At 54.7% G+C, this 26,480-nt stretch overlaps 1 protein-coding gene across 2 annotated transcripts in view; it reads left to right on the plus strand.

The window, feature by feature from the left end:
* The window catches only part of MED27 (mediator complex subunit 27), a 217,747-nt gene extending 199,564 nt beyond the window's left edge, over positions 1-18,183 (plus strand). For both annotated transcript variants that reach the window (XM_086324432.1, XM_086324433.1), the window contains 2 exons: positions 15,612-15,689; positions 17,642-18,183. In XM_086324432.1, coding sequence (XP_086180558.1) covers positions 15,612-15,689; positions 17,642-17,776 — 213 coding nt within the window. In that variant the 3' untranslated portion in view covers positions 17,777-18,183. The remainder of the gene's footprint in view (positions 1-15,611; positions 15,690-17,641) is intronic.
* The last annotated feature ends 8,297 nt before the right edge of the window (positions 18,184-26,480 follow it).

Raw genomic sequence — 26,480 nt, forward strand, 5'->3', positions numbered from 1 at the left:
GCCTGGTAGGCTACAGTCCATGGGGTCACAAAGAGTCAGACACAACTGAGCGACTTCACTTTCTTTCTGGGCTTCATATCAAAGGAGCATGATGGACCAGCCTCTGATGGTGACTAACGTGCCTCAGTTCGTAGTGCTCCCTGGACCCCTCTCCAGTGAAAAGGGGAAGCCAGGGACAGGTGTCCAGGGCTGAGAGGGTCTGAGGCTCACCCCCTCGTCTAGGGAGTGTGTGCAGGCAGGAAAATGTCCTGGTTTTATCACGGCTACGGGCACTGTGCTGCCCCGGACTGGATCCAGAGCCAGGAAGGACTTATTAATGGAGAAACTGATGAAATCCAAATAAAGTCTGGGCTCGACTCAGTAATAAGTTAGCGACATTGGTTTCTTCATTGTGATGAACCTACCTGATGATGACAGATGCCAACAGCGGGGAAACTGGGTGTGCGGTCTGTGGGAACTGTGTGTGCCGTCTCTGCAGTGTCTCTGTAGACCTGAAATTAGTCTGAAGTTTAAAATTCACCTGAAAAAGAAAAATCATAGTGTTTACTCTTCTAACACGTCTTTACCCAACTGAGGTACCCAGACACAGAAAGGAAAAAACAGCCTCCCTCCCTGGGTCCAGCCCCTAAAGCGAAGACGTCCATAGTCACATGGGGCTAGCGTGGGCGACACCGTGTTAATCCAGGCACTCTTATCTAAGTGACCAGACCAACTGTACCTGTTCAGCTCACATAGAGCCTCGGCCTTAACTGCTAACTCTGTCCATGCCAACGGCTTTTGTCGTTTCTCCCCCAGCAGCTGGTTGAAAAGCATTCTGAGGCGAAAGAACACTGCTCATTATCTGTATCTTGTTTCCCTTTCACAGTGAGGAACACTAAAATGTTTTGGGTTTGTTTGTTTGTTTAACCTGGTTTATCTTCGTGGCCTCTGGTCTTGCAGGTGGTTACTTTCTGGCTCCAGGGAAGGCAGGCGATGACTTCAGCCCCTCCACTGCCGCCCCCCACTTCCCAGCATCACAGAACCACAATCTGGGATTTTAACCATGGTCCATTCCATTCAGATACCCTTCATGAGGGAGGGCCTTGCCCAGGCTTGCCTTGGCAAATACATTTTTTAACGTTCTGTGTGGTATTAAGTATTTTTGAATGCAAGCGGAAAGTTTATTAGGAAGTTGTAAAATGTGTGAAACACAGATTTGGTGAAGCACGGATTTAGAGAGACAGTGCTATATTTGTATTCTACTGCCCCTAAAAATAACCTGCCAAGCGCTCTTTATATGTCTTTAAAACTACAAACACGGTGCGGCAGGGTTTAAAATTTGATATTAGCTAGTTGGGGAGACTCCAGAGCACCCACCACTTTCCTCTTTGTAGTTTATATAACCTGTTCAAAGCAGCAGAAGTGGAAGAATTTGTACAGATGGGAATTTTATTTCGGCCAGTGAATGGCTTGCTGTCTGTTTGTGCGGAGCCCTTTGTCGGGCTGCTGTGTCATCCCTCCCCTCACCTGTATTTTAACTAAATGGACTTGACCTCTGAGACTGACCTGCACTAGATTCAGTTCAGTTCAGTCCAGTTGCTCAGTCGTGTCCAACTCTCTGCGACCCCATGAATCGCAGCACGCCAGGCCTCCCTGTCCATCACCAGCTCATGGAGTTCACTCAAACTCATGTCCATCGAGTTGGTGATGCCATCCAGCCATCTCATCCTCTGTCGTCCCCTTCTCCGCCTGCCCCCAATCCCTCCCAGCATCAGAGTCTTTTCCAATTGAGTTAACTCTTCGCATGAGGTGGCCAAAGTACTGGAGTTTCAGCTTTAGCATTATTCCCTCCAAAGAACACCCAGGGCTGATCTCCTTCAGAATGGACTGGTTGGATCTCCTTGCAGTCCAAGGGACTCTCAGGAGTCTTCTCCAGCACCGCAGTTCAAAAGCATCAATTCTTTGGCGCTCAGCTTTCTTCACAGTCCAACTGTCACATTCATACATGACTATTGGAAAAACCATAGCCTTGACTAGACGCACTAGACTAAAGAGTGACAATTTGGAGGCAGGAGAGTGTGCTTTCTGATGAGAATGAAAGGCAGGTGATGTTAAGGTCCTTTTTCTCTTTTCAGGGGCAGGTAATAGTTACTGGATTACAGAATCCACTCCCTTCCCTCCAGAAATATTGTCTGTCTGTTGTCAAATGAAGAAATGTATTGGAAAATGACATAGCACAAAATTGAGTTGAATCCTTTATCAGTAAAGTTTTCCAACTCATCATAGTCGCGTGGCAGGGAGTCGGGATCTTGTTCTCTTGGGGAACACTGGTAAAGAGGATGAGGAGTGTGTAATGTGGAGTCACCACGGGGCAGGGGAGTGACCACACTGGGCTTGCTTCATTGTGTTCGTCTCAGGCCGTGTTGGAGGTCGGAGGGCAGCCCTCTCTATTCCACAGCCCGACCACCCACTGAAAGCAAGGCTGGGGCCGTATGTTCCCTGCAGATTCTGAAGGCCGGGTCCAATTGACGGGATGATGTTTAACATTTCAAACTCAACATGCCAAAGGAAGAGATGAGGTGGCAGCATTTCCCAACTCTGCTTTTTAGTATCAGCTTTTTCTTAGAATTCTATTTTCTTCCTGTCCACCCACTTAAAGTCTAGGTGTCCTGATTGATGTTGCTTGTAGCGTTTCCCAGAAAGACACTGCTGGGGATCGCAGTGGTGAGCGTTCCCTTCTGCCCGTCATCCGCCTGCTGACACCCACCCAGCAGCCCCACCAGGGTAGACTCACTTCAGTGCCCTGATCGAGGAAGATCGACCTGGAACGGAAGTCAAAGTGACTGAGAAAGTGCGAGGTCAGGGAGGATCCTTGGTCACCAGCGAGAAGGCATTTCTCGGGCAGAAATGTGTCCTAACCGTGTAGGTAGATGGCAGAGCTGCGCCCCGGCGCTGAGGTGGGGACACTGGCTGCCAGCATGACTGTCTTGGCGTCGCTTGGGGAGCGCTCTCTCTGCATTGCCCTGGGTTGAGCCCCAGCGCTCCCTTTCCTCGGCGCTCACTGTGTGGTTGCAGTTGCTGTGGAGCGTCTGTGTTTTCTTGCCCACAAGCAGCAGCGGTGGCCACCTCAGAAAGAGGCCCGACGGGAAGGCGGGAAGCCGTCCCAGGTCTTTCCGTGCGAAGTGACAAAGCTGGAGGCGGGAGGGGGCACTGACTCACAGAGCCATGCCAAGCTCACACTCGCCTTTTTATTTCTGGAAACTCATGCCTGTCAAATTCTCCTCGGTCTGATCCTGGCTCCCCAGGTTAAAGACGAGCACGCAAGGTACCACAGCAAACCCGGCTCCCAGAAGCTAGTGTGACCTGCCTTTTGTCTGCTACAGGGCCTGTCGGTGAGCCCTTTCCCTCGTCCTCATTAGCCCCCTTCCCCGGTGGTGGGGCGCGGTGGAGGGCCGGGGACAGCTGGCCATGGGTCTGCGGCTGCCAACAGGCCCCCATCATTTACCGCGGTGCCCTGGAGGCGCTTTGCGCTCGGTCCTGGGGCGAAGGAGCTTTTTATAGCCGGCAAGTCTCCAGCAGAGCAGATTCAGAGAATGGAACTTGGAAATAGGGGGGACCGTCTGAAAGGGCAGAATCACAAAGAGCCAGGAAAGGTTTCAAGCATGTTCGGATTTTCCTGACATTTAAACTCTGCAGGGGCACTCACTGTTTTGATCTTTTAACCTCCTCTCTTCAAAACAGTGGGCATTTTCATCCAGTAACTTGGGAAGAGCAGAGCAACTCTATAGCTACTTACCGAGTTAAATCCTGGCAAGGAGGCCAGAGAGAGAGGGAGGGCTCTCAGCCCCAGGCAGGCCGGCGGGGACAGAGAGGTGATGTCGGAGGGTCCGCCACCTGCGTCCCAGCTCTTTTGCTCAGGGGCAGGCAGGGCACAAAAAATCCCAGCCCCAGGTGTCCAGGGCTGCCCCGCTCTGTATTCTAGGGGCAGCAGAGGGAAGAGGAGCCTTTCACCCCCGTGCTGAGCTTGGCGTGGACGGGCGGGCTGGCTGCCGCTGCTCCGTTCCTGGGTTCACCCGCTCATTCGTCTGTTAACTCCCTCAGTCAGGCTTCAGTCCCAACACTGGCCTCTGTCGGGGAGGCTTCATCAAGGGGAAGTTTTATCAAGTGGCTCCCCAGAGCTTGTCAACAGATGAGATTATGTCCCAGAAAAGTCAGTTCTCTGAAATTTCTGAGACATTGAGCCCCTCGCATAAATCCAGGGCCTATCCAGATTGTTGTTCATTGTCTAAATCACATCCAGCTGTTTAGCTACCCCATGGACTGTAACCCGCCAGGCTCCTCCATCCATCGGATTTCCCAGGCAAGAATACTGGAGTGGGTTGCCATTTCCTTCTCCAGCCTCCCCAAATAGTCTGTGACAAACCTAACTTGTCACCAACTCCAAGCCCAGGAAGGGGGGCTGTCCCAACATGGGGTGTTCCCAGAGGACAGGACTCTCCTCTTGCTCAGGGCTGTGCATGTCTGTACCTGCTGTAACATCGAACGTCCCCAGAGGGACTCAGTAAATACTCATTCAGTTCTTTTCAGTCTCATGCCTTAGAATATCTAAATACCTTCCCACCAGCTCATTTCCATTTTCTTTCAGAAGCCTCTCCAGACAGCTCAGAGAAGGCCCTGGAAGGGCTGTGGAAATCCTGCCAGGTCTCTGTCCTTGCTCTTGTCGGGTGTCCTGCTCAGGTGAGGCCGTCAGCAGAGGCCCTGCACCTAGAGGGGACACCCCCCAATCCAAAGAGGGGTCTCACATTGTAGGAAGGGCCTCTGTTTTGTCCCCTTTACTCTTAAATGCTGTCTAACCTTTTCCGAAAGGAGAGCACGTGCAGTGGAGCCGATACGGTGTCATCGTCGTCCTGTTTCCATGCCTTCTGTCCTGCCTCCCACGTGTGTCTTCGTAGCCCCAATTGGAAAAGCCAAGGGAGCACCTTTGACTAGTGAGGGGCTGAGGGGCAGCTTCATGAAGGAAGAGAGATTCCCGCTGGTGGTCTCCATGAGCATGGTAGGGGGATGCTGCAGAAGCCAAGCCTTGGGCTGTCGACAAGCTTCAGGACAGGAGAGGTGACGGACAATTCCAGGGTCATCCCAGAGGGCAGCCCTTTCCTGAGCAGAGAGCCAAACTGCATTGACCTCACTGGGTCAGCAGAAAGGAGGGAGGAGGGGATGTCATTAAGTGTCAGCCCAGGGCCCTGGGAGCTGAGAACCGGAGGGGGCGGGAGGAGGGGCATTCTGCTCACCCTGAGCCTTGATCACCACATTGTCTGTTAAATATTCACAAGCTTCTAAAGCAGGATAGGGTTGATGGCGTACTTTCCCACCTTACTACCTCTGCGAGGCTCCCTGCACCTCCGCAGAGGGTGGTCGTGACCAAGAGCCTCCCATGGACCCAGCCTTGCAGTTACTGTGAAGCAGGAAAGCCCGCCCGCCGGCGGGAAGTGGTTTGCGGTCTCTACCATTAGAGGAGTTGCAGAGGACCTGCTCTTGTCTCGTAGCTTCCTTCTTCCTGAGGGCTTGCCCGAGACACGTGTGCCCTGGGTCAGAGCCTAGCAGCTGCTTCTGGGAAGCCCGGCCTCCTGCCCTCGCCCAGGCCCCTTCCCACACTCCCAGTGGCTTCCCGGCAGCGTGCCTGTCCGCCCCCCACCACACCACTGTGAGGCTCAGCCTCACCGGTCACGTTCCCCACCGTGACCAGTCCAGAGAGAGGCGGTCCGGCCAGGCTGGCCACCACTCCCTGTGTGGCCACCCTTGCCTTGGCCCCATCATTTGTGAAACAAAGGGTATAAGAGTACCTGCCTCACAGGATTGGCACCCCAGATTACAGACCCCCACCCCTACCCCAGCAGTACCCTTTGGGCAGCCCTGACACGCTGATGTAGAATCCTGGTCCTGGGACCTGAAACGGTGCCCTGGTGTCCTAAGAGGGCTGGTGGCCCCTCTGGCCATCCACTGAGATGGGAGTGTTCCCCACCCAGCAGGGCTGCTGAGAGGCTCCCAGCGCCACGGCAGCAGAGCCGCCTCTCAGGCTCTGCAGCGTCTGCTCTTTCTCCTGCGGTTGCCTCAGTTTCGAGGGGCAAGTAGGTGGTATTGTCTGTATTTCTTGCGAGCCCAGATGTCTTTGGATGTGTTTCTCTAACTGCCAGGCTGTTCCCCGCAGAAAATAACATCACACCAAGTGGGTACAGAGCAATTCAGGTGTCCTCTGGCTTGGGCTCTGCTGGCAGCCAGCAGCAGAACCTGGCATTTTACCATCTGGAAAGCACTGAACTTTTTTCGTTCAGCTAAATGAAGAGTCTTAATTCCTTAATCCTGGGAAACGTGAAGGACCTTTTGTGAGCGCCTCCTCTTGGCCCCGCACAAGGCCGTTGTGGTGGTGGTGTAGTCGCTGTCTTGTCTGACTCTGTGCAGCCACATGGGCCATACAGGCTCCTCTGTCCATGGAATTTCCCAGGGGAGAATGCTGGAGTGGGGTGCCATTGCCTTCTGCAGGGGACCTTCCCAACCCAGGGGTCAAACCCACATCTTCCTGCATTGCAGGCAGATTCTTGACCCCTGAGCCACCCAGGGAAGCTGCACAAAGCTGGTCAGGACTCTGGAGAGTTCTCTCAAGGCTGCCATAGGGTTTCTCTGTTCACCCAGGTATTCCTCCCCAAGGTACCCCATGACCTCAGCTTTTTCCACCCCTGAACACCCCTCTTTTACTCTGCTCCCCTAACCCCATCGGCCAAAAATAAATCCATAGCTTCTTGCCTACTCCATCTCTCCTTCTCTTGGGGTCCTGCCAGGTGTTTGGAGCCGGTGCAGAGCATCGCCTGGGGCAAGGCAGGGACTTCTGGTCACAGTTGGGCAAGCACAGAACCGCAGTGTCCACAGGGTGCTGCTGGGGGTGCAGGAGAGCCCAGGGTGGGAGGGGAGTCCCCTGGCCTGAGTCTCCAGGGCAGAGAAGTTAGCCAGGGCCCAGGCGTTCCAGGCTCAAGCCTGGAAAGCAGAGTCAGGGAAGCCAGTCTGGGAGGAGGGGTTACTAAGGCAGCGGTGTCACTGGGGTGTGATGTGGGGCTGAGGGGAGACAGGACCGGGACCCTGGTCATTGAGGACCACATACGTGTGCTCCCATGTCGGGAAGGCTCCTGCAGGCGGCTGCCGAGTGTCCTGGGGGAGACACATCTGCCTCCGCAGGGTTTGCAGCCAGTCTGTGCTCGAGAGTCCTGGGCATTGACGGGCTTTGCTTTGGGGCATCGGTGGCATCTTGGCTGAGACTTCCAAGAGGGTCAGATTGGAAACCCCTCACACCAGACAAAAACTTCTTTGTGGAGGCCCCAGTCTACGTGCCTCAGGCCATGTTCTATAGTTTACAAACAAGACCTCATCCTTCTCAGACAGAGCTTGAACTCAAAGCCACGAGGAGGGGTTTTGCACAGGATGGAGCAGTGTCTGCCTTTGCTCCCCAGTCCCTGCCCAGCCAACCCCGTCCCTGTCGGCCCCGAGCAGCGTTGCCAGCAGACAGTTGGTTATAAGGCCTCATGAAGATGGCTCCTTCATCAGCACTGAAGGGAGTATTGATCTTGTCTAAGTAAATCCCCAGTCCCCTTGGACCTCGATGCCTCCTCCTCAGGCCTCTGGGCGTGTGAACCCATGGCACACAAATCCAGGGTAAGGATTACAGACTCGAGCTGAGTGATGAAAATGAAACCCCATGCTTCCAGCCTCCCAGACTTCATCCCAGCGTTGGAAGCCAGTCTCTGCACTGCTCAGCATCGCCCCCAGCCCCCAGCACTTTTCAGGACTGGCTTCATAGCTCTCAGTTTTGAAATAGTGATGGTTCCTCTTTTTATGGAATGAGTACTTCTGGGACTGTTTTCAGTATTCTTCATGGAACCAGTGCTCATCCTTGGGGCAGCATTGCTGCCTCTTTAAACATTTAACTCACTAGGTTCACGTCTTTGACTCCCAGACCCACAGAGAATTTTCCCATTCCGTGAGATTCCCAGTGTCCCTCTCATTAAGGGCGGGTCTCTCTCCACCCGGCGTAGAGACCCAGACTTAGCTTGCAAGTGTGTCCCGCAGATGAAAGTTCCTTTTTATTGCTTTGAGTCGCAGAAGCAGCATGTGTACAACCAAGTAACAAATGTTTGGCTTTGCTGCCTGTTGGTCTGTGCTCCAGTCTCTTTGAAACCCACGGAGATGGGAAGAGGTTCCCAAGAACAGCGCTGTGCTGATGGTCTCCCTTGTTCTGAGCTCTTGGTAACCGGCCCAGAATTTGAGGACCCCATGAGGGTGACATCCCATCAGGACAGCAGGTGGAGGCAGGCAGGAACCCGGTGCTCCTGCCGCCTGCTGGGACCAGCTTGTCTTTTCTAAAAGAACAAAGGGCTTTCATGTCTCTCTGGTTGGCCTGAGGGCGGAGCACGACACTAGTGTGCCCTGAGGGCGTTCAGTCAGGCCCTGCAGCAGCGCCCCCTGAAAGCAAGACCTCGAGGCGCCCAGTGATCCCAGCCTCCTTTACTGAAGGCCAGTGTAGGGAGTGATGTGGCCAAGGTCACCCAGATAATTAGTGAGGAACCCAGGCCGGAGCCCCGGGCTCCCGACAGCTCCAGATCATCTTCCCCCCCACCCCTTGACTGCCATTTGTTCGCAGTCATGCGGGCATCGAGACGCTCCCCTTCACAGCGGGTGCGAGCCAGCATTGCTGGCAGAGAGCCAGAGCTGGGTCTCTACCAGACTGTCTTTTAAATAAGCAACTTCTGAACACTCGGGCACTTAACTTCTCCTCTTACTCTTGCGGGACGGACTTTTCCGAGGCAGAGGCCGCAGCTCCCCTGGCTCAGCAGGGGAGGCCTTGGGCGTCGCGGGCTGCGTGCGGGCAGATGCTGTGCTCTCGGTGCCATCAGTCCGCGGCCTGAGGAAGGGCTCTGCGGCGCTGGGGGCCGCTGCCCAGGGGTGGGGAGTGGTGCCCGGCTGCCGCCTCCAGAGTCTGGCGCGTCACCTCTGCTGTAGCGCCAGCTGTCCCCTCTGGCCTGGAAGCCCGCACAGAGTCAGGACGATCCTGCAACCTGAGTGGACTCAGGAATCCCGAGGATACTTCCTGGGCCACCACGAAATACAGCACATTCTTTTTACAGGAGGAAACTGCTGGGGGACGGTATTCTGTTAGGAGGGCCTGGTGCCCTCCCCGCATCTCTCTGGCCCTGTCTGTGCATCACCGCTCTGTCCTTTGTTCTCCCCTACGGACATCTCCCCTTTCGGCTGCCCTTGTGGCTCAGCTGCTAAAAAATCCGCCCGCGATGCGGGAGACCTGGGTTCAATCCCTGGGTTGGGAAGATCCCCTGGAGAAGGGAAAGGCTGCCCACTCTTGTGTTCTGGCCTGGAGAATTCCATGGACCATATACTTCACAGGGTCGCAAAGAGTCTTTCACTTCCCCTTTCACAGACAAAGAACAGAGCCTATCTGGCCACCATCAAACCCAGGCCCTGAGGGGCTGGCCTTCAGCAGAAAGTAGTCTAGCAGGACTTGAACCCGCTCTCTGCCCCTCCCCACCCCCCCGGAGGAGGGCACAAGTGGGGGGAAGCATGGGCTCTGAGTGCCAAAGCCATCCCTGCAGCACCACGCCCCCCCCCACCCCCAGACTGTGCTTTGCGTTTTCCCTGCTGCGCACGGTGCACGCCCGACGTGACACTGTCGGCTTCATCTGCCCTGTCTCCCCCTTCATTCTGCAAGGCCGGGAGACTCATTCCCTCCTGAGCTCTGGAGGGTCCTGAGTGGCATTGTTCCTGGTGGGTGCTGGCTCTGGGTGGGTGGTTGAGCGGGATGGGCAGAAGCTTCCGGTTGGGGAGGCGGATGGCAGCCGCGCCAGTCGGGAGAGCTGAGGTGGCATGAACAGGCTTGGGACTGAGTCCCGCCTCCATCTGAGAGTCTTGGGCTCCATTCCCAGTGGGGAGGAGATGGCCTCCGCGGCCTCCTGTCTGTGTCCCCCTCCCCCGCAGGCTCTGCTCAGGAGCTGCTTGGCTTGGGCACGTCACCTCCCTGTGGCTTCGCTGCCTTATTGGAGTGAAAATCATCTCCCGTTCGTAGCCTCCTCCCAGGGTTGTGGGGAAGGGGAGGGTGACTCCCACTGGGTGGGTGTGGGCTGTGGGTCAGGCCCTTTTCATTCACTGTCCCTGTATTGACACATTTAACCCTTGTCCACAGCCACCTAGCTCGTAAGTGACAGGCACAATCCAAGCGGGTGCCGTCTGTCCCCGCAGCCTGGACTCCTCACCGGGCGCGTGTGTACAGCAGCCCTTGATCAGAGCTGGTGCTCAGTAGCCGTCGCTGCGGAGCCCTGCCCTGGCTGCAGGTGGTTCCACGTAGGGCTTAGCTGAATCAGCTCGTGACCTCCCCGGGACCCTGTCGATGTCAGCTCTTTGCACACAATATGGCTGGGGAGCTTCGGGAGGCTTGTTGTGACTGGCGTCTCCTCCAGCATGTTGACTGGCAGCTGTTCCAAGGTCTCTTGAAAGACTCCTCTCTCACCTTCTGAGCTGAGTTCCCTGTCGGTTTGGGTGCAGGAAGATCTCTTCTGCCTCTCTCAGCCTGGGACAGGGGGGTGGTTTGTAAGCTTGATCGGTGGAAGAGAAAACTGGGAGTCAGTTTCACAGAGCAGAGTGGGTGTGTTGGCAACAATAGAGACATCACCCTCCTCTAAGTGAGTAATCACGTGTAGTCCAGCCTGACCGGGGCTCGGGGTGGGGTGCACACCCCAAAAGGAGCCGGAGCATCTGCGGTTTCTCTTGGCCTTGAGGATAGATGGGACATCTCTTGACGGAGTCCCCGGTGTCTGCACACTCCTGCTCGAGAAGTGTGCAGACACTGTCTTTCTGTGGCGTCCTCTTCCCGCCCGTACGGTCACCCCTGCCTCCCCACCCAGTCCTCCTTCCCGCTTCCCCTATCTCCTTGGCTTATTGTTACTTTCATGTCTTCTCCTCCCTCCCTCTCCTTGGGTTCGCCACCTGCTTTGATCTCTTCTGCGCTGTCTTCAAACCCGCACTCACTGGTGGGATGAATGGCCTCTCTCCCGCGGGAGCATTAGTGCCCTTCTGCGGCCTCCGCTGCCGGCCGGGGTGGCTTTCATCTCCCAGCGGAATCTCATTAGCTCGACATCACAATGGGACCGAGCCTCGGTCGGGCTGGCCCAGAGTCAGTTTAAATTAGTTAATAGCCATCTTTGTTGTTGTTGCCCCGGGCTTGTTTTTTTCCCCCACATCTTGGATGCTGAGCAAAAAAAAAAAAATTTTGTGTTAAAAAGTGTAGAACAAAACAAGTACTGAAGGTGGAATGTTCTGACAAAAGGGAAGATCACTGCAGGTGAATTTCTCCAGTATCTGACGACGACGTGGTGCCCACCGCTTTGGAGCTCAGCCCCAGGAACGTGAAAACCAGGGGAAGAAATTTGGGAGGTGGCAGGGACGGAAAACATAGCAAACCGGTTAGTTTTGTTTCCCTCTGCTAAAATATTTCTGTAATTGGAGATGGGAAGTTGAAGAAATTCAACGATCGTGTCAGCGCTAGAAAAAGCTGCCACCATTTGGCAATGAAGAGAATATACGGGGCCTTTTGGAAAAGAGGCTGAATTTGGCCAGGTTGCTGACCCAGTAATGGGAAAACGGAATCGGTGCCCTGCCTGGAGCCAGGTGCCAAAACGGAGCTTTGGTGTGTGACCCCAGCCGTTTGTGGAAAAGGACGTTTTCTGGTTAGTGCGCTTTGTTCTGCTCTCGAGAAGCCTGTTGCCCGGCAGCCACATTTCCAGACCTGACCTGCACCTGGCAGTGGGACTCTGGCTTTCTGGACCCTTCGCTGGGCCGGGGGATGGTGGGCAGATGACGCTGGGGCTCGGGACAGGAGCTTCTGTCCACAGACGCAGAGCTGGCCAGGGCGTCTCAGGAGGGAAGGCGGTATAGGCTCGAGTCTCGTGGGCTCCAGGCCCACACACCCCTTGCCCCTCCCCAGCTGTGTGGCCTCTAAGTTTCCATTTCTTCATCTATAAAATGGACCTGGGGGACTTTCCCGGGTGGTTCAGTGGCTTTGACTCTGCGTTTCCAATGCAGGGAGCCCAGGTTTCATCCCCAGTCAGGAAACTAGATCCCATATGCTGCAACTAAGACCCAGCACAGCAGAGGTAGAGAATCTGCCTGCAAAGCAGGAGACCCAGGTTCTGTCCCTGGGTTGGGAAGATGCCCTGGGAAGGGCATGGCAGCGCACTCCAGTAGTCTTGCCTGGAGACTCCCATGGACAGGGAGCCTGGCGGGCTACAGTCCATGGGGTCCCAGAGCTGGACACGACTGAGGGACTAAAACACACACACAAAACGAACCTCGGAGACCACCCGCCTCAGTGCGTTCGAGGAGTGAGTGAGCGGGCACATGCCTCACACGCTCTCATCAATGTGGCTGTCCTCAATTCACAAAATCAGCCCACGGTCCTGAAACAGCACCTTTCCAAAATAAGGAAAACCCTGCCAGCCCACTCCATTACCCCGCTCCCTCTTTCCACTGCAGCATCATGAAACATGGGTAGTGTGCTATTTTTGATTCATGAAAAAGACAAGTGATCCTTCGAGTTTGTGGTCCTTGGTTTCCCTCATGCCCCAGAAGGAAATGCCTTTTTCTTCTACTGCCAAGAATACTCTGCCTCCTGAGCGGCCTGGCTCCTCAGCTGCAGCAGGGGCAGGCCTGGGGGACTGCTGGAAATGCCCAGTCTTGGCCCCACCCCACACCTGCCTATAATAATTGGTCAGTAGTCATGCATGGATGTGAGAGTTGGACTATAAAGAAAGCTGAACGCTGAAGAATTGATGCTTTTGAACTGTGGTGTTGGAGAAGACTCTTGAGAGCCCCTTGGACTGCAAGGAGATCCAACCAGTTCATCGTAAAGGAAATCTGTCCTGAATATTCATTGGAAGGACTGATGCTGAAGCTGAAACTCCAATACTTTGGCCACCTGATGTGAAGAGCTGACTCATTTGAAAAGACCCTGATGCTGGAAAAGATTGAAGGTGGGAGGAGAAGGGGATGACAGGATGAGATGGTTGGGTGGCATCACCAACTCATTGGACATGAGTTTGAGTAAGCTGTGGGAGTTGGTGATGGACAGGGAGGCCTGGTGTGCTGCAGTCCATGGGGTCACAAACAGTCAGACTGAGCAACTGAACTGAACTGAGCAGCAAGATCCCCAGGGGGTCTGTGTGCCAGTTCACATTTGCCTCCTCCTGTATTTCGGGATCCCGAAGAACAGCTGGAAAGGCCAGCTTGATTTCAGGGCCCCCACCCCAGAGATTAGATTCTAGGTCTGCACTGGGGCCCAAAAGCTCACGTTTCCAACACGTTCCTGGGTGATGCCTGAGCGGGCGTCCAGCACCAGCCTGCTTCTCCGCTCCGAGTGCTTGTGTTCAGTCTTGTCAGCCAACCAGAGAACTGGCCCGGGTGTCTTAGACGAGAGGCAACGTAGCGAGCTTCCTGAGAGGCGTGTAAAATGAATGGTAGGAACAGGAGAAAGAATTCTTCAGAAACTCTGTTTCATGTGATGGCAAATGTGATTGTAAGGACTGTCTTATGAGCCTATAAACAGCACTCGTGTGGGACTTTGTTTTTAGCAGGCACCTGGATGGTAAGCACCAAGCTCTAAGCTCAGGCATCCTCGGGGCCCAGCTGGCTTCGCTCGCTTTGTAGCCGTTCATTTCACCCCGCCAATCACCACCCGCCATTTTGCCAAGTTATCATTCTACTGTATGGTTTTTTTTTTTAAGCCTTGCTCATTTTAGAAAGCTGTCTGTCAAAAATGCTTAAAATAAAAACAGTCTTTGCACTTGAAGCAATAAGTACCATTTATCTTGAAAGTCACTTGGGTGAATTTCTTGGCATGGTTGGATATACGAAGCACGGCTGCGTTTGCAGGAAAACCAGCACAGGTGTTTCTGGTTCGTGACTTTTGGTGAGTGGCCATTTTATAGTTTATTTCTTTATTCAGCAAATATGTGCTGAGCACCTGCTAGATGCCAGGTGATAGTCTAGGCCCCAGGGACACAGCATGATCCTCGCCTGCACAGAGCTGGTCGTCTCGCGGAGTTCACTAGCCACCAGGCAGGCCCTGAAAGTCCAGTGGGAAAGAGGGCCAGTCCCAGGGCCAGGCAGCGCAGAAGAGAGGGGGCAGGCGGGCCCAAGGCACGGCTGGAGGATGAGCACTTCACACGCCTGACCATTTCCCCTGAGGGGAAACCACGGCTTCGAGAGGTTCTGTGAGCTGGGGAGCCTGCCTCCTTGCTCTTCAGGGTGTGGCCTCTCTGGCCTTGAGTGTAGACACACAGGCAGACTAATTTCTGGATCATTCATAACACCTCTTGCGGAACCCAGACCAGACCAGCCCTGCTGGTTTCCAGCTGATGAGTTTGCTTGACTGCTGCTGAGGTCTGTCAGCGCATCATGGTGTCCTGGTGGGAACGGTGCTGACTGAAGAAATGCACACAACCTGGTCCGGCAGGAGATACTCCATTTCTCAGCGGGAGGACGGACGAGTCGACGCAGGCAGACCACGCTTACTCGTGTTCACAAAGCTGATTGTTTTGTCTGATGTTTTTGTTTCCTTTTGTCTTTTGACCATATCATTTGTAATGGCGAGATTCCCTAATGAAGACAATCAAATAAACCATGAGTTTGAACACAGCTATCAAATTAGGAACAATCTATTCATCCGCTAATGGGTGGCAGGCATTAGCAATCTAGGGTGTCATCACATTTCAGAACTACAGGGGATCTTTGGCCAGCGCTTTGCTTTTTAGGAGGCACACTGAGACCCAGACAGATTCAATGGATCAAGGTCAGCAGACAGAGCTGGGGCAGAATCCCAGCACACGTTCCATCTGGTCCCCAGATGCCCCACGTGAACTTAGAGCCGTAATGCTCTTGGGCCTGCTGGCGGAGTTGTGAGAACAGCGGGTGTGGCCCACTGGACCACAGCTTTCAGGGAGCTGGCCAGACTGAGGACCACACTGGGAGCAGCACAGCTCGTCAGAAGGGTAGTACCTCTGAGGCCCCGGGGAAGGATCCTCAGAAACGAACAGAATCCTAGTCTCAGAACACATATAGCTACAAGTTATGAGACAGAATGGGAATTGAAGGAAGCAGAGAGACAGACCAGTTACACGGGCAGGAAAATCATCCCCGGGCAAAGACTGGAGTTGAACATGGACAGTTGGAAACGAACCTCTGCGTCCAGGCGGTGTGCCGTGCGGTGGAGGGGCTGGTAACGCCCCGGGCACCCGCCGCTGTTTTACCTCTCCACCAGCCTCTGGCCACATCTCTCTCAGGTGGCACAGCCTACCTGGGCTTGCTGGAAGGTTCCACACTTCACTTGGCCCCGGGCATGAATATTTATGTCCTTTCTGCTCTCAACACTCCTTCTCTCCCCTTCCTTGCCCCCACCTTGCTAACTAGCTTTCCACCTCTGGGCTTTATTAGGTATCTTTTCCTCCATGAGCCGTCAGATAAAAGGAGCACCTTCCTGTTTTCTCTGCTGGTTCCAAGTGGCTGACCTAGTTCTTCTCCTTGGTCCCCAGGTGACCGACCATGCCACCACCGCCCTGCTCCACTACCAGCTGCCCCAGATGCCTGACGTCGTGGTCCGCTCCTTCATGGTGAGTGGCTCTAGAGGTCAAGCCTCATGAAGCCTTGGCCCCTCAAGTGAAAACAGGCAGCTCAGAAGGTAGCTCGCAGGGGCCTCGCCAAGGAGACAGCCCTGTGTGGAAGTGGTACTTCCTTTCAGCTGGGCAGGGATCTAAGATAAACCACATCCTGCACCATTAACTGGTTTTCCTATCATTGCCAAACATGTGGTTTCAGAAGTGACCTTCCGACACAGCTTCCGGGGTTGATTTGGTCAGTAGGTGTTTATTGAGCTCCTGGCCTGTGCCGGGCCCCGAGCTTGGTGCTACGGTGGCATCGTTCTTCCAAGACACCCACGCCTTAGACTGTCAGGTCAGAGCCCCGGACGGCGGGGACCAGAAACAGCCATGCCCTGTGTGCGCCAGCTCCCGCCAGCTCTCGTTAACACTGAGGATTTCTCCAGCCAGTTGTTTAACCGTTGGTGACTTGACATGGAACCAGAACGCTTACATCGTGGACATCTGTCCTCCACGTTGGGACTCTGCTCTGACCCCCATCCCTCCCCGCCCCAAGGCAGTTCATCAGGTTATCACATGCCTGCCAGTCGGCCTCAGCCTGGACAGCTGGCCCACATCCTGGAAGAGGCGGCCAGCTGTTAGCACCTCAGCATCACGCCCTCGCATCGTTGGCCTCTCTCTCACTGGGGCTGACGCTCCCTGCTTCACTCCTGCCTGGGGGCTGCCCCTTAAGAGTACGGACCTATTAGCAAGTCCCCATCCGTGCTGACAGCCATGTGGAGTTGCACGCCTGTGATCCACCTCGTCACGTTCACCGCCACAATTAAGCTTCTAGGAGCCTGTAGTTCATGCCTTAGAAAATACAGCCTGACTCATTGACTGGCTCCCATGCTGGGGAGGCTGAACACGCAGACCCGGGCTTTGTGGAGCATCACACAGCGATTCTCTCATGTATGGAGAACACTTTCAATCAGCAGTCTCGCTTCTTGGGTGGATGGAAAGACTTGCTTTTTAACCTAACGTGTTTAAATGCCTGGTTTCCCTTCAGAAAGGATAAATAGTTTAACTGAATGACCATTGATCTCCTCACATTTGTTGCCAGAACCTCAGGCCCCGAGTCTTTGGAGAGGGCAGGATGGGTGGGCCACGGTCAGCCATCAGGAGGGCCGCTGTGATGAAGACAGCAGGATTTGTGTCAGTCAGCTTGGCTGAGGTCTCCCAAGAGCGATCTCCTCCGACCGATGGACATGATCACAGTGGCGCGCGCCCCCCTTGCTGGCCCGTCGCCGCGACATTGGGCTGGCGCAGCTGTGCATCTCCTTGAGTCGAGGAATTGAGTTACGAGTCTCATCCTTATGTATGACGCCCGAAGGAACTCTGCCCCCTGAACCCGCGAGTGTGCACTTGCCGCTTATTGCGTTACTCGGTGGCACCGGATTGTCCCCGCCCTCCCCCCAGGTGTGTCGGGCCACGTTGTGACAGTGAGTGGTGGCCTGTGAAATCAGATTAGAAAGAGGCATTTGACCTTAGCGGGGAATTCTCCGCTCGCCCTCTATCTGCATGTGTCTGGGGCCACCTCTGGGTGGTGAACACAGAGAGGCTCAATGCCGGTGTTCAGAAAACCCAGGACTCGGATGGAAGGTGGTTATGCGTGGCCCCTGAGCCAGGAGGCTGGGCCGAGGTTCACATCCGCCCCTTTCCAGGAGCCCTGCCTGCCTCCCAGAGTAGGGACTTCTATTTTAAATCTCCCCTAGTCAGGAGGGGCCCAGGGCGCCAGAACTGAGACTCAGCAGCACTGTGACCTTGTGGGTGCTCCAAGGAGCTTTCTGTAAAATCTTGCGTCACCTCCTGGGGTCACGGCCAGCCCAGGTCCTCCGTCCTAGAGATCATTAGGCTTGGGCAGGAAGGATGACATTGGAAGCACCCAGCTCCGTGTCTTTGACTTCTCTCCTCACTTCTCTTTTTAGACCTGGCTAAGAAGTTACATAAAGCTGTTCCAGGCCCCATGCCAGCGCTGCGGGAAGTTTCTGCAGGACGGCCTGCCCCCCACCTGGAGGGATTTCCGCACCCTCGAGGCCTTCCACGACACCTGCCGGCAGTGATCCCGCCCCAGCCCCGCACCGGCCCCCAGACCCCCACCCAGATCCTTCCCAGGCAAGCCCTCAGTCACAGCGATGGCTCAGATGCGTCTTCATGGCCGGAATAGCAGTTCTGCCACCTGCTCGCTTCCGTCATGTGCTCAGGCCAGGCTTGGTGAATAGCAGAGTCCCCTCTGTTGACGGGACCATCACACCGCTGAGCTGGCGTGTGGGGGCGCAGAGAGCACCTCAGGACCCAGGACGAGGCAGGCAGGCAGCTTCTTTCTCGGGTGTGCTCACCATGCTGGTGCATCAGCCCTCCTGAATCTGTGTTCTAAGTCATTTTACAGTTGGAGTGAGCCCTTGTCATGCCGAGGGTTTTGTCCTGTTGCGTGACTTATCTTTATCAGCAGTAAACCTTCTCTACCCGGGATGAGGCTTCGTGTCCTGTTTCTTAAAGCACCTTCTGTGTTCAGTTCTGTGAACACGTGAGCAGATCTCGGCCTTTTGAAGGAAAAAAAAAAGTAAAACTTAGTAATGTCTGCGTTTGAAATAATTCTTTTTGAGGACACATTTCCCTGCTTCTTGCCTTCGGGAGAGAGGGCAGTGTTGGCAAATATTCCATTTCAAAGATGTTTCAATGGCTTGAAAAATGGATTGTTCTTTTTAAGGAGAGAAGTGCACAGATGTTTCGTTTTACTAAACCAGTAATACACATATCTAACAAAGGGAAAGGAATCTGCCCGCATTGCCAGCAGACCGTGCGTGAGAGGGCAGGACAGCTGTGCCTGGCTTGTCGGTCCCCTTTTGTCCTGAATCTTAACCATGAGCAGATTCCAGCCCCATCTACTGAGTTTATTCAGGGCCTCAACCCTGTTTAAAGCCGTGACCTGCATATATGAGGGAGCGTTGACCTGCTGAAGGTCTTAAGAAGGATGAGCAAGTCCCCAGAGCTTTTCCAGCAGGCCCAGCTTAGAGACAAGGCAAGTTCTCTTTGCGGTGAACAGGGCCAGAGAGACGCTGCTTTCTGACGGGTCCCAGGACCTGGGTTCTGGTACCACCCAGACCTTCCTCACCTACCCCTCCCAAGCTGAAAAGAGCCAGAGAATAAAGGAGATTTAGTGATGGGGGGACGCAATGGGACAGTCCACCCCAAGAGTGGTCCAGTAGTCCTGGCGTCCTGGAAGCTTGCTGAACGAATACTCAGCACTTCCCTGGTGATCCAGTGGCCCAGAGTCTGCGCTCCCAGTGCAGAGGGCCCGGGTTCCATCCCTGATCAGAGAACTAGACCCCACAAGCGCGACTGAGAGTTCACAGGCCACAGCTAAGAGTTTGCATGCCACAAGTAAAGACCCCACGTGCCACAGCTGAGACCCAGTGCAGCCAAATATTTAAAACACACACAAATCCTCAGGCCCCACCCCAGGCTGGCTGAATCAGAGACTGGGGGTGGGGCCCAGCACCCTGGTTGTTAGCAAGTCCGGATGTGGGCCCCAGTCTGAAACCACCAGTCTCTAGGAGATGGCAGTGCTCTCAGGGCCCAGTTTGGGTCAGGAGGGTGAGCGGCGGCAGGATGTAGTACGGGAACGTTTGCACACAGCAGGTGATTTTAGATTAAATACCAGGGTTTATCACATTTAAGATGCCATCACTCGTAAGATGCACCATTATTTCACGATCCCCCTAAGAAAGAAAAACAGGCTGCCAATTAAACCATGGTGCAGGCTGTAATGATAATCCTGTGTGACACATGATCGGTCACACCAGTCTTTCATGCTCTGAAACTGCTTTCATCTCTTCCGAGGGGGTCAGTAGTTTCTCCTGCCTCGAGTCTCACTGTCTAACGTGTGACAGGCGATCCCTTCCCAGGGCTCCTAGTAACACATCCCCAGTGACTTGCCTGTATCCTCCTTTCTTTGGTCTTGTAAGACACTTGTTTGTTGCAAGAAAATCCAGAATTGAGGCCACTGGGTGTATAATAACATTTTGTTGCACAGCTGCACGTCTTTTTAGAGACATTTAAATGGCAAATAAAAGACCCCATGCAGGACGTACAGGTATGCAGAGCCCGTGTGAAGTGACGACAAGATGACGAGCTGTGACAGGCTGGAGCACATGCTGATGACGAGTGCGTGTTGACGGCCAGCTGGCTGATAGCCCACGTCGGGGACCTTCTCGTGCGTGAACCGGCCCTCTGACAATCGATGGGATTATGGTAACAGTACACCACGTTGTGGGGCTTCCCTGGTGGCTCAGTGGTAAAGAACTCACCTGCCAGTGCAGGAGATGAGGGTCCGATCGCTGGTCAGGAAGAGGCCCTGAAGAAGGATATGGCAACCAACTCCAGTATTCTTGCCTGGGAAATCCCACAGACAGAGGAGCCTGGTGAGGCTAAAGTCCATGGGGTCGCAAAGAGTCGGACACAGCTTAATGACTAAACAACAGCAGCAACCCCACGTTGTGAGAGAGCTGTTTGGATTTTTAAGTGTTGGCAACAAATCTGAGAGCCTCCTGCTGCTGCTGCTGCTGCTAAGTCGCTTCAGTCCGACTGTGCGACCCCATAGACAGCAGCCCACCAGACTCCGCCATCCCTGGGATTCTCCAGGCAAGAACACTGGAGTGGGTTGCCATTGCCTTCTCCAATGCATGAAAGTGAAAAGTGAAAGTGAAGTCGCTCAGTCGTGTCCGACTCTTTGCAACCCCATGGACTGCAGCCCACCAGGCTCCTCCGTCCGTGGGATTTTCCAGGCAAGAGTACTGGAGTGGGGTGCCACTGCCTTCTCCGAGAGCCTCCTAGTTGGTCCCAAAGATCCCTCCACCTCCCGCCGAGCTGCGTTTCCAATGGAGAGAGCAGACCTTGAGTTCTGGGCCCTGGGCAGGCAGTCATTTCTGCTCAGGTTTGAGGGACAGTGTTCTTGGTCTCACTACATCACCTTCAGCGATACCCACTCTGTGGCCGCTGATGCCTGTTCCCCACTTACAGGAGCTTCCGTGTTAAAATAATGTACTTAGGGGAAAAGCACGACCCCTAATGTTAAATAATAACACACAACTGCGGAAAGTAACACAAGATTGTAAAGCAACTATATACTTCAATAAAAATTGAGTAACAGCACAGCTGAAGCGTAGCCACAGCAGAAGGTGTGACGGGGGTGGCCGGTTCAGGACCTCAGCTCCGGCCTCCTGCTCCCAGCTGTGGGGCTTGGACAAGTCACTCGTCCTCTCCCAAAACACGCACGTCAGTGCCCAGGGCCAGCAAGGCAGGAGAGCGGGAGGGGCTGGGGCTCGCAGACGAGACGTCCACGGGCAGAAAGTCCCTGAAGCTGGGCGCCGGACAGGCGGGTGATACGTGTGATTCTGTTTCTGTAGTTTTTAATTGTCCCTAAGTAAAAGGGGTGGGGGGAAGTATAAGGGTCGGGCTAGGCAACCGTTAGGGTGTTCTCCTCTCTGACCTTCAGTGCCGAGAAGGGGAAGCTAAAAGGGGGAGGGCCGGGCCGGGCCGGGCTGGGAAAGGGGTTTGTTCACCAGATCCCTGAACGCTTGGTGCTTCAGAGATGCCCCAATATAGAGAACACACTGACCTGAAGTGGGAAAAACAGACTGGGGGTGGGCTGGGGTCGGTCCCAAGACCTGGACTGTGAGGAAGCTGGGACCTGGTGCTGCTAGGGGCACCGTCCCCGGGGCCAGAACCGCCCGGTGGAGCCCCTCACGAAGGGGTCCTGGCCATCAGCACTATGCCAGCCACCCCCCGCCGACCCCCATCACTCAGACTGTGCAGCAAGCTCTCGGCCAGAACCACGAGATGTTTTAGATGACCTGATGACCGCCTGGACAGCCCAGCATCTCCTCTGTACCAGGCGCTTCCCATATGTTGTTCATTTCCTCTCAGGTGGGTTTGTACTGTTTTCCCCATCATGTGCACGAGGCCTGGAGGGGCCTGGGTGTCCCACTGCCCTCATCGCTTCCTCCCCAGGAGCAGAGGGGCTGAGCAGTCCCTGCTCTGCGGGGCATGTTGTGTCAAGAATTGCCCAAGAAGCTCCCTCAGCCCAGACTTGGAAATCTGTCTTGCAGTTGCATCTGCCAGATTGAGCAGCGATGTGTCTTTTCCGTGCTCTCTGCCGGCTGAGTTCTGTTGATCAGCAGGGCACCTGTTAGGAACCGGCAGGATGGGATGAGGAGGGCCAGGAAAGGTGGGCCAGATTTTTCCCCCTGAACTAAATCGGGAATTGGCCTTTTGGTATCGAGTGATGTTTTTACACTTCACGCCACTGACGGAAAGCTGCGGGCTTAAAATGATCTTTTGGTGTTAACGTGCCAATTCTCCATTGCATTTTGAGTGTCAGAGTGTGGGCCTGCTGCTAAATCGAGAGCCTTTTAAGGTCACCCGAGCTGGGAGGAGAAGAGACAGCGGCTTCAGCCACCAGGAATCCCAGTAAGATCCGGAACGCCCGCCCACTGGACGGGAGGCAGCATTGGGCTGTTGGATCTGTGGACAGAGGACAGGATGTGACCGCTCACCTGGCTTGGCTGTGCCCCGCAGCGTCTGCATCTCCGCCTCCGCGCCGAAGATGAGCAGGGGGCTTCAGTGTCCTGCCTTGACAGGAAAGGATGGGCCAGTCCCGCTCACTTGGGGTGCAGCCAGCCAGGCTGTTCTGTCGCAGAGAAAGCTCCTTCAAGGCCGCACAGTATGTGCCTCAGAGATGAGCCTGTGGCGTCCGTGGACAAGCCTGTCCTCCAGCTCGTCTGCCCGGGGAATAATTAGGCTTCACTTTCTGGGACAGGCAGGTTTCTTTCCCCATCTCTGTCGTCCTGCCCGCACTCTCATCCCCACCCCTGCTCCTCAAATTAATGGAAGGAACCTCCCAGCATCACTCCCGAGTTGCACTTCAAATTGCTGGCTGGCTGCTCCCTATTATTAGTACTCGAAGAACTAAACCTTCACGTTCACAGGCACATCCCTGGTAGAGGCTCTTCTTGGCAGCTCTCAGACAATTAGTTACTCGAGAGCAGCTTCAGCCTGTCTCTGTGCTAATTGAGTTGAAATTTCAGCTGCAGGTTGACTGTCCTTGGGGACAGTGGGCGCAGTGGCCTGGTGCTCACCACACAGGCAGGTCCTGCCAGCAGCAGGCTTCTGCAGCCTCTCGGGTCCCCAGCTGGATAGGGACAAAGGAGTGAAGCAGCCCTCTGGGCAAGAAGGTACGGGGAAGGTAGGGGCCAAGGGGTGACGAAGGAAGGGTGGAGGGTGGTAAGAGGCCCCTAGCTCAAGCGCCAGCCTGGGCCGCCAGCAAGCTTCATCAGCTCCCACACCGTGGGACGCGTGGGTACTTAATGCCTTACTCATCCTCGTCTAATTCTTGGCTGTCGTCTCAATCGTGGGCTCGCTTTCTTAATACCAGAAGGAATACATGTGTTCCTTTTATAGAAAATTAGGTAATGTGGGCAAGCAAAAGGAATGATACCCATAATTCCAACCAACAGGAGACAATGACCAGAGAACACTGTAGCGTACACCTTTCCAGACCTTCGTGTGGACGCGCTGAGGTGAGGACATATTTGTAAAAGAGCATAAATAGGATAGTGTTTGAAACCTGCTTTTTTGGATTTAGCAAATGCTAAGTTGCTCCAACACAGAGATCTCAAAACACCTCCAGGGAACATAGACACATACTTCCCGTCCACTTCAGTGCCCCAGAGGGAGGGAGCATTTCGGGTCCCAGGGCTGCTCTGAGCCATGTGGTCACTCTGGAACCCTGTTCCCCCCACCCTCTCACCCACATGACCTTGGGCGTGACCCATGTGCTGGAAGCGGAGTCATGGGTGCCTTCCAAGTTGATGAAAAGGGGGAAACATAGAGGCATTGTAAGGCCAGGCCCAGCACAGGCACGTGTCAGTTCTGCTCGACCTTCGTGAGCGAGAGCTTAGGCACGTGGCAGACCTAGCTGCAGGGGCTGCTGGGAGGCGCCGTCCCCCACTGCGAGCCCTGGGTCCGGCCGGGACCCTTGCTCTGGAAGAGAAGGGGCCGCCTCCACCGTGCAGTGCGCCCTCCTGCATCGGGACTGTGAGCAGTGACGCTGCCCGGAGGCCTGGGTGGGCCTCGTTTCCGCCGTCCTTTGGTTTTGTGCGATGGTGGCCTCCCACGTTTGATAACCATAACTCAGGCAAGGAACCGCTCCTGGATCTTCAGAGTTTTGTTTTGAAGTAATTACAGATTCACCAGAAAGTTACCAGGACACGTTCATGGCGGTGCCAGGCATACTTTACCAGCTTTCCCCAGGGTCAGCGTCTTGTGCAGACCTGTCCAACTGCATCTGTGGTTGCTTGCACAGCTACAGCACAGTGTACAGACCAGGAAGTTGACTTTGGTAGCACGCGGCACGTTTGTCACCAACTCAGTGGACATGAGTCTGAGCAAACTCTGGGAAATGGTGAGGGACAGGGGGGCCTGGCACGCTGCAGTCCACGCGGTCGCAGAGTCGGACACGACAACAACGACAGCGTAGCGTTTACTTGCGCTCCACCGGCTCCACGCGCGCTTAGTGATGCGTCTGTGTGATGGTGTGTCTGTGTGCAGCTTAATGCAGTTTTATCATATGTGTAGCTTCGTGGAACCACCACCACCAGGACACGCCGCCGTTCCCTCCCTGCGAGACCCCCTCGCACTACCTTTTCCTGATGGTGCTCCCCTCCTTCCCTGTCCCTGCCCCCTGGCCACCCCTAAGCTGCTCTCTATCTCCAGAATCACTTTATTTCATGAATGTTATAAAGAGTGAGATTCCACTGCGTATATGTGCCTCTGAGGTTGGCTTTTTTCATCCAGCAGAATTTCCTTGAGGCTTATCCAAGGTGCTGTGTGTATCAGTGATCCATTCCCTTCAGTTGCTAAGTGATATTCCAGGGGTTTCCACACCTTGGTTAACCACTTACCCAGTGGAGGACGTCTGGTGCTTTTCAGTTTGTGGCCATTATCAACAGAGCCACTATGAACACTCGTGTACAATTTTCTGCATAAAAAGAAGTTTTCATTTCTGTGGAATATATACGCCCATGAGTACAGTTGCTGGGTCATATAGTAAGTCCATTTTTAGTTTGAAAAGGAAATGCCAAACCATATCATTTCACATTGATGTGAGTAATCCAATTCTTGCACAGCTTTGCCAGCATTTGGTGTGGTCGCTGTTTCTTATTTTGATCACTGTGGTAGGTGTGGAGTGATACCTCGTGGTGGTTTTTATTTGCACCCCTCCAACGGCTGATGATGTTGAACATCTTTTCGTGTGCTTCTTTGCCATCTGGCTATTGTCTTGGGTGAAATGTCTGTGCTTGTCTTTTGCCCAGTTTCTAATTGGATTGTTTTTGAACGCTGAGTTTTGAGTTCTTTATATATTCTACATATGAGTCCTTGGCAGGCGTGTCATTTGTGCATATTTTCTCCCAACTGTCGCTTGTCTTTTCATCCTCTTAATGGGGCTTTTTGAAAAGCAGATATATTCAGTTTTGATGAGGTCCAATTTATCAGATTTTTTTTGTTTATGAGTTGTGCTTTTGGTGTTGAGTCGAACCTGCTGGGTTTCGGATTGAGTGTTGTTTTGCTGTAATGAGCATCAGTGCTCCTCCCTTCCTTCCTCCCCCTGCCCCCGCCCCGTCTCTCTCTCTGTCTCTCTCCCTCCCCAGCAGGGACCTTAGCTGCCCTCTCCTTCTATCGGATGGTCACTCAGGACATCCAAGGTTGGGAACCCTGGCCTGGCTCACCCAGCAGGTCAGTGGCAGCGAGAAGACCAGAACCAGACTCCCTCAGTCACCGTGTTTCCTGCTTCCCGAAGACTCTTCTCGGGGAAGCACTTGAACTGCAGTGTCAAAATGAAATGGATCCACTACAGCAGGGAGTATGAAAGGAAGGCGTTGGCAGTGACAGACTTGTTCCTCCAGCTCAGCCGGGGCCCGGGCAGCGGTGCTCTGATGATGTGCCTCTTGCAGGAGTGAGATCTGATGCCAGTGGTCCTCGCCCTCCCCGGCTCAGGAAGGCAGTCGGGCTGGGGCCCGGGCAGCGGTGCTCTGATGATGCGCCTCTTGCAGGAGTGAGATCTGATACCAGTGGTCCTCGCCCTCCCGGGCTGAGGAAGGCAGTAGGGCTGGGGCCCGGGCAGCGGTGCTCTGATGATGCGCCTCTTGCAGGAGTGAGATCTGATGCCAGTGGTCCTCGCCCTCCCGGGCTCAGGAAGGCAGTCGGGCTGGGGCCCGGGGAGCAGTGGTCTGATGATGCGCCTCTTGCAGGAGTGAGATCTGATGCCAGTGGTCCTCGCCCTCCCCGGCTCAGGAAGGCAGTCGGGCAGCGTGCTGCGCTCAGATGGGCAGCTGGGGCCTGAGTCCCTAGCATTTAGCCAAGCCAGTGTGGTCACTAGGGGACTATGGGGGAGCTTCCTGGGGGTGACGCCTCCCCTCGCACCTTTCAGCCTCCGGGATTGCCCAGCCACCCAGATCCCCACCCCCCCACCCCCACCGATGTCGCTGCTGTGGAAGGGGGTGGAGGGGACACACAGATGTGTTGGAGGTGGGAGTTCGGGTCTCAGAAGATGGACAGCCCTTTTCCAGGTTGTGCTCGATGCCCGTCCCTCCCAGGCAGGACCCCACACACCCAAGGATGCCAGGGGTTAGGGTTAGGGTCCCTCCCCCAGGTTCCTGGGGGCCCACACTCAGGACAAGGGTGTCATCACCCCAGCCTCATGCTTGC

Source organism: Bos grunniens, chromosome 11 (assembly GCF_055505025.1).
Source record: "Bos grunniens cultivar Pamir isolate PY7600 chromosome 11, Bosgru_T2T1.0, whole genome shotgun sequence".
NCBI classification, from domain to species: Eukaryota; Metazoa; Chordata; class Mammalia; order Artiodactyla; family Bovidae; genus Bos; species Bos grunniens.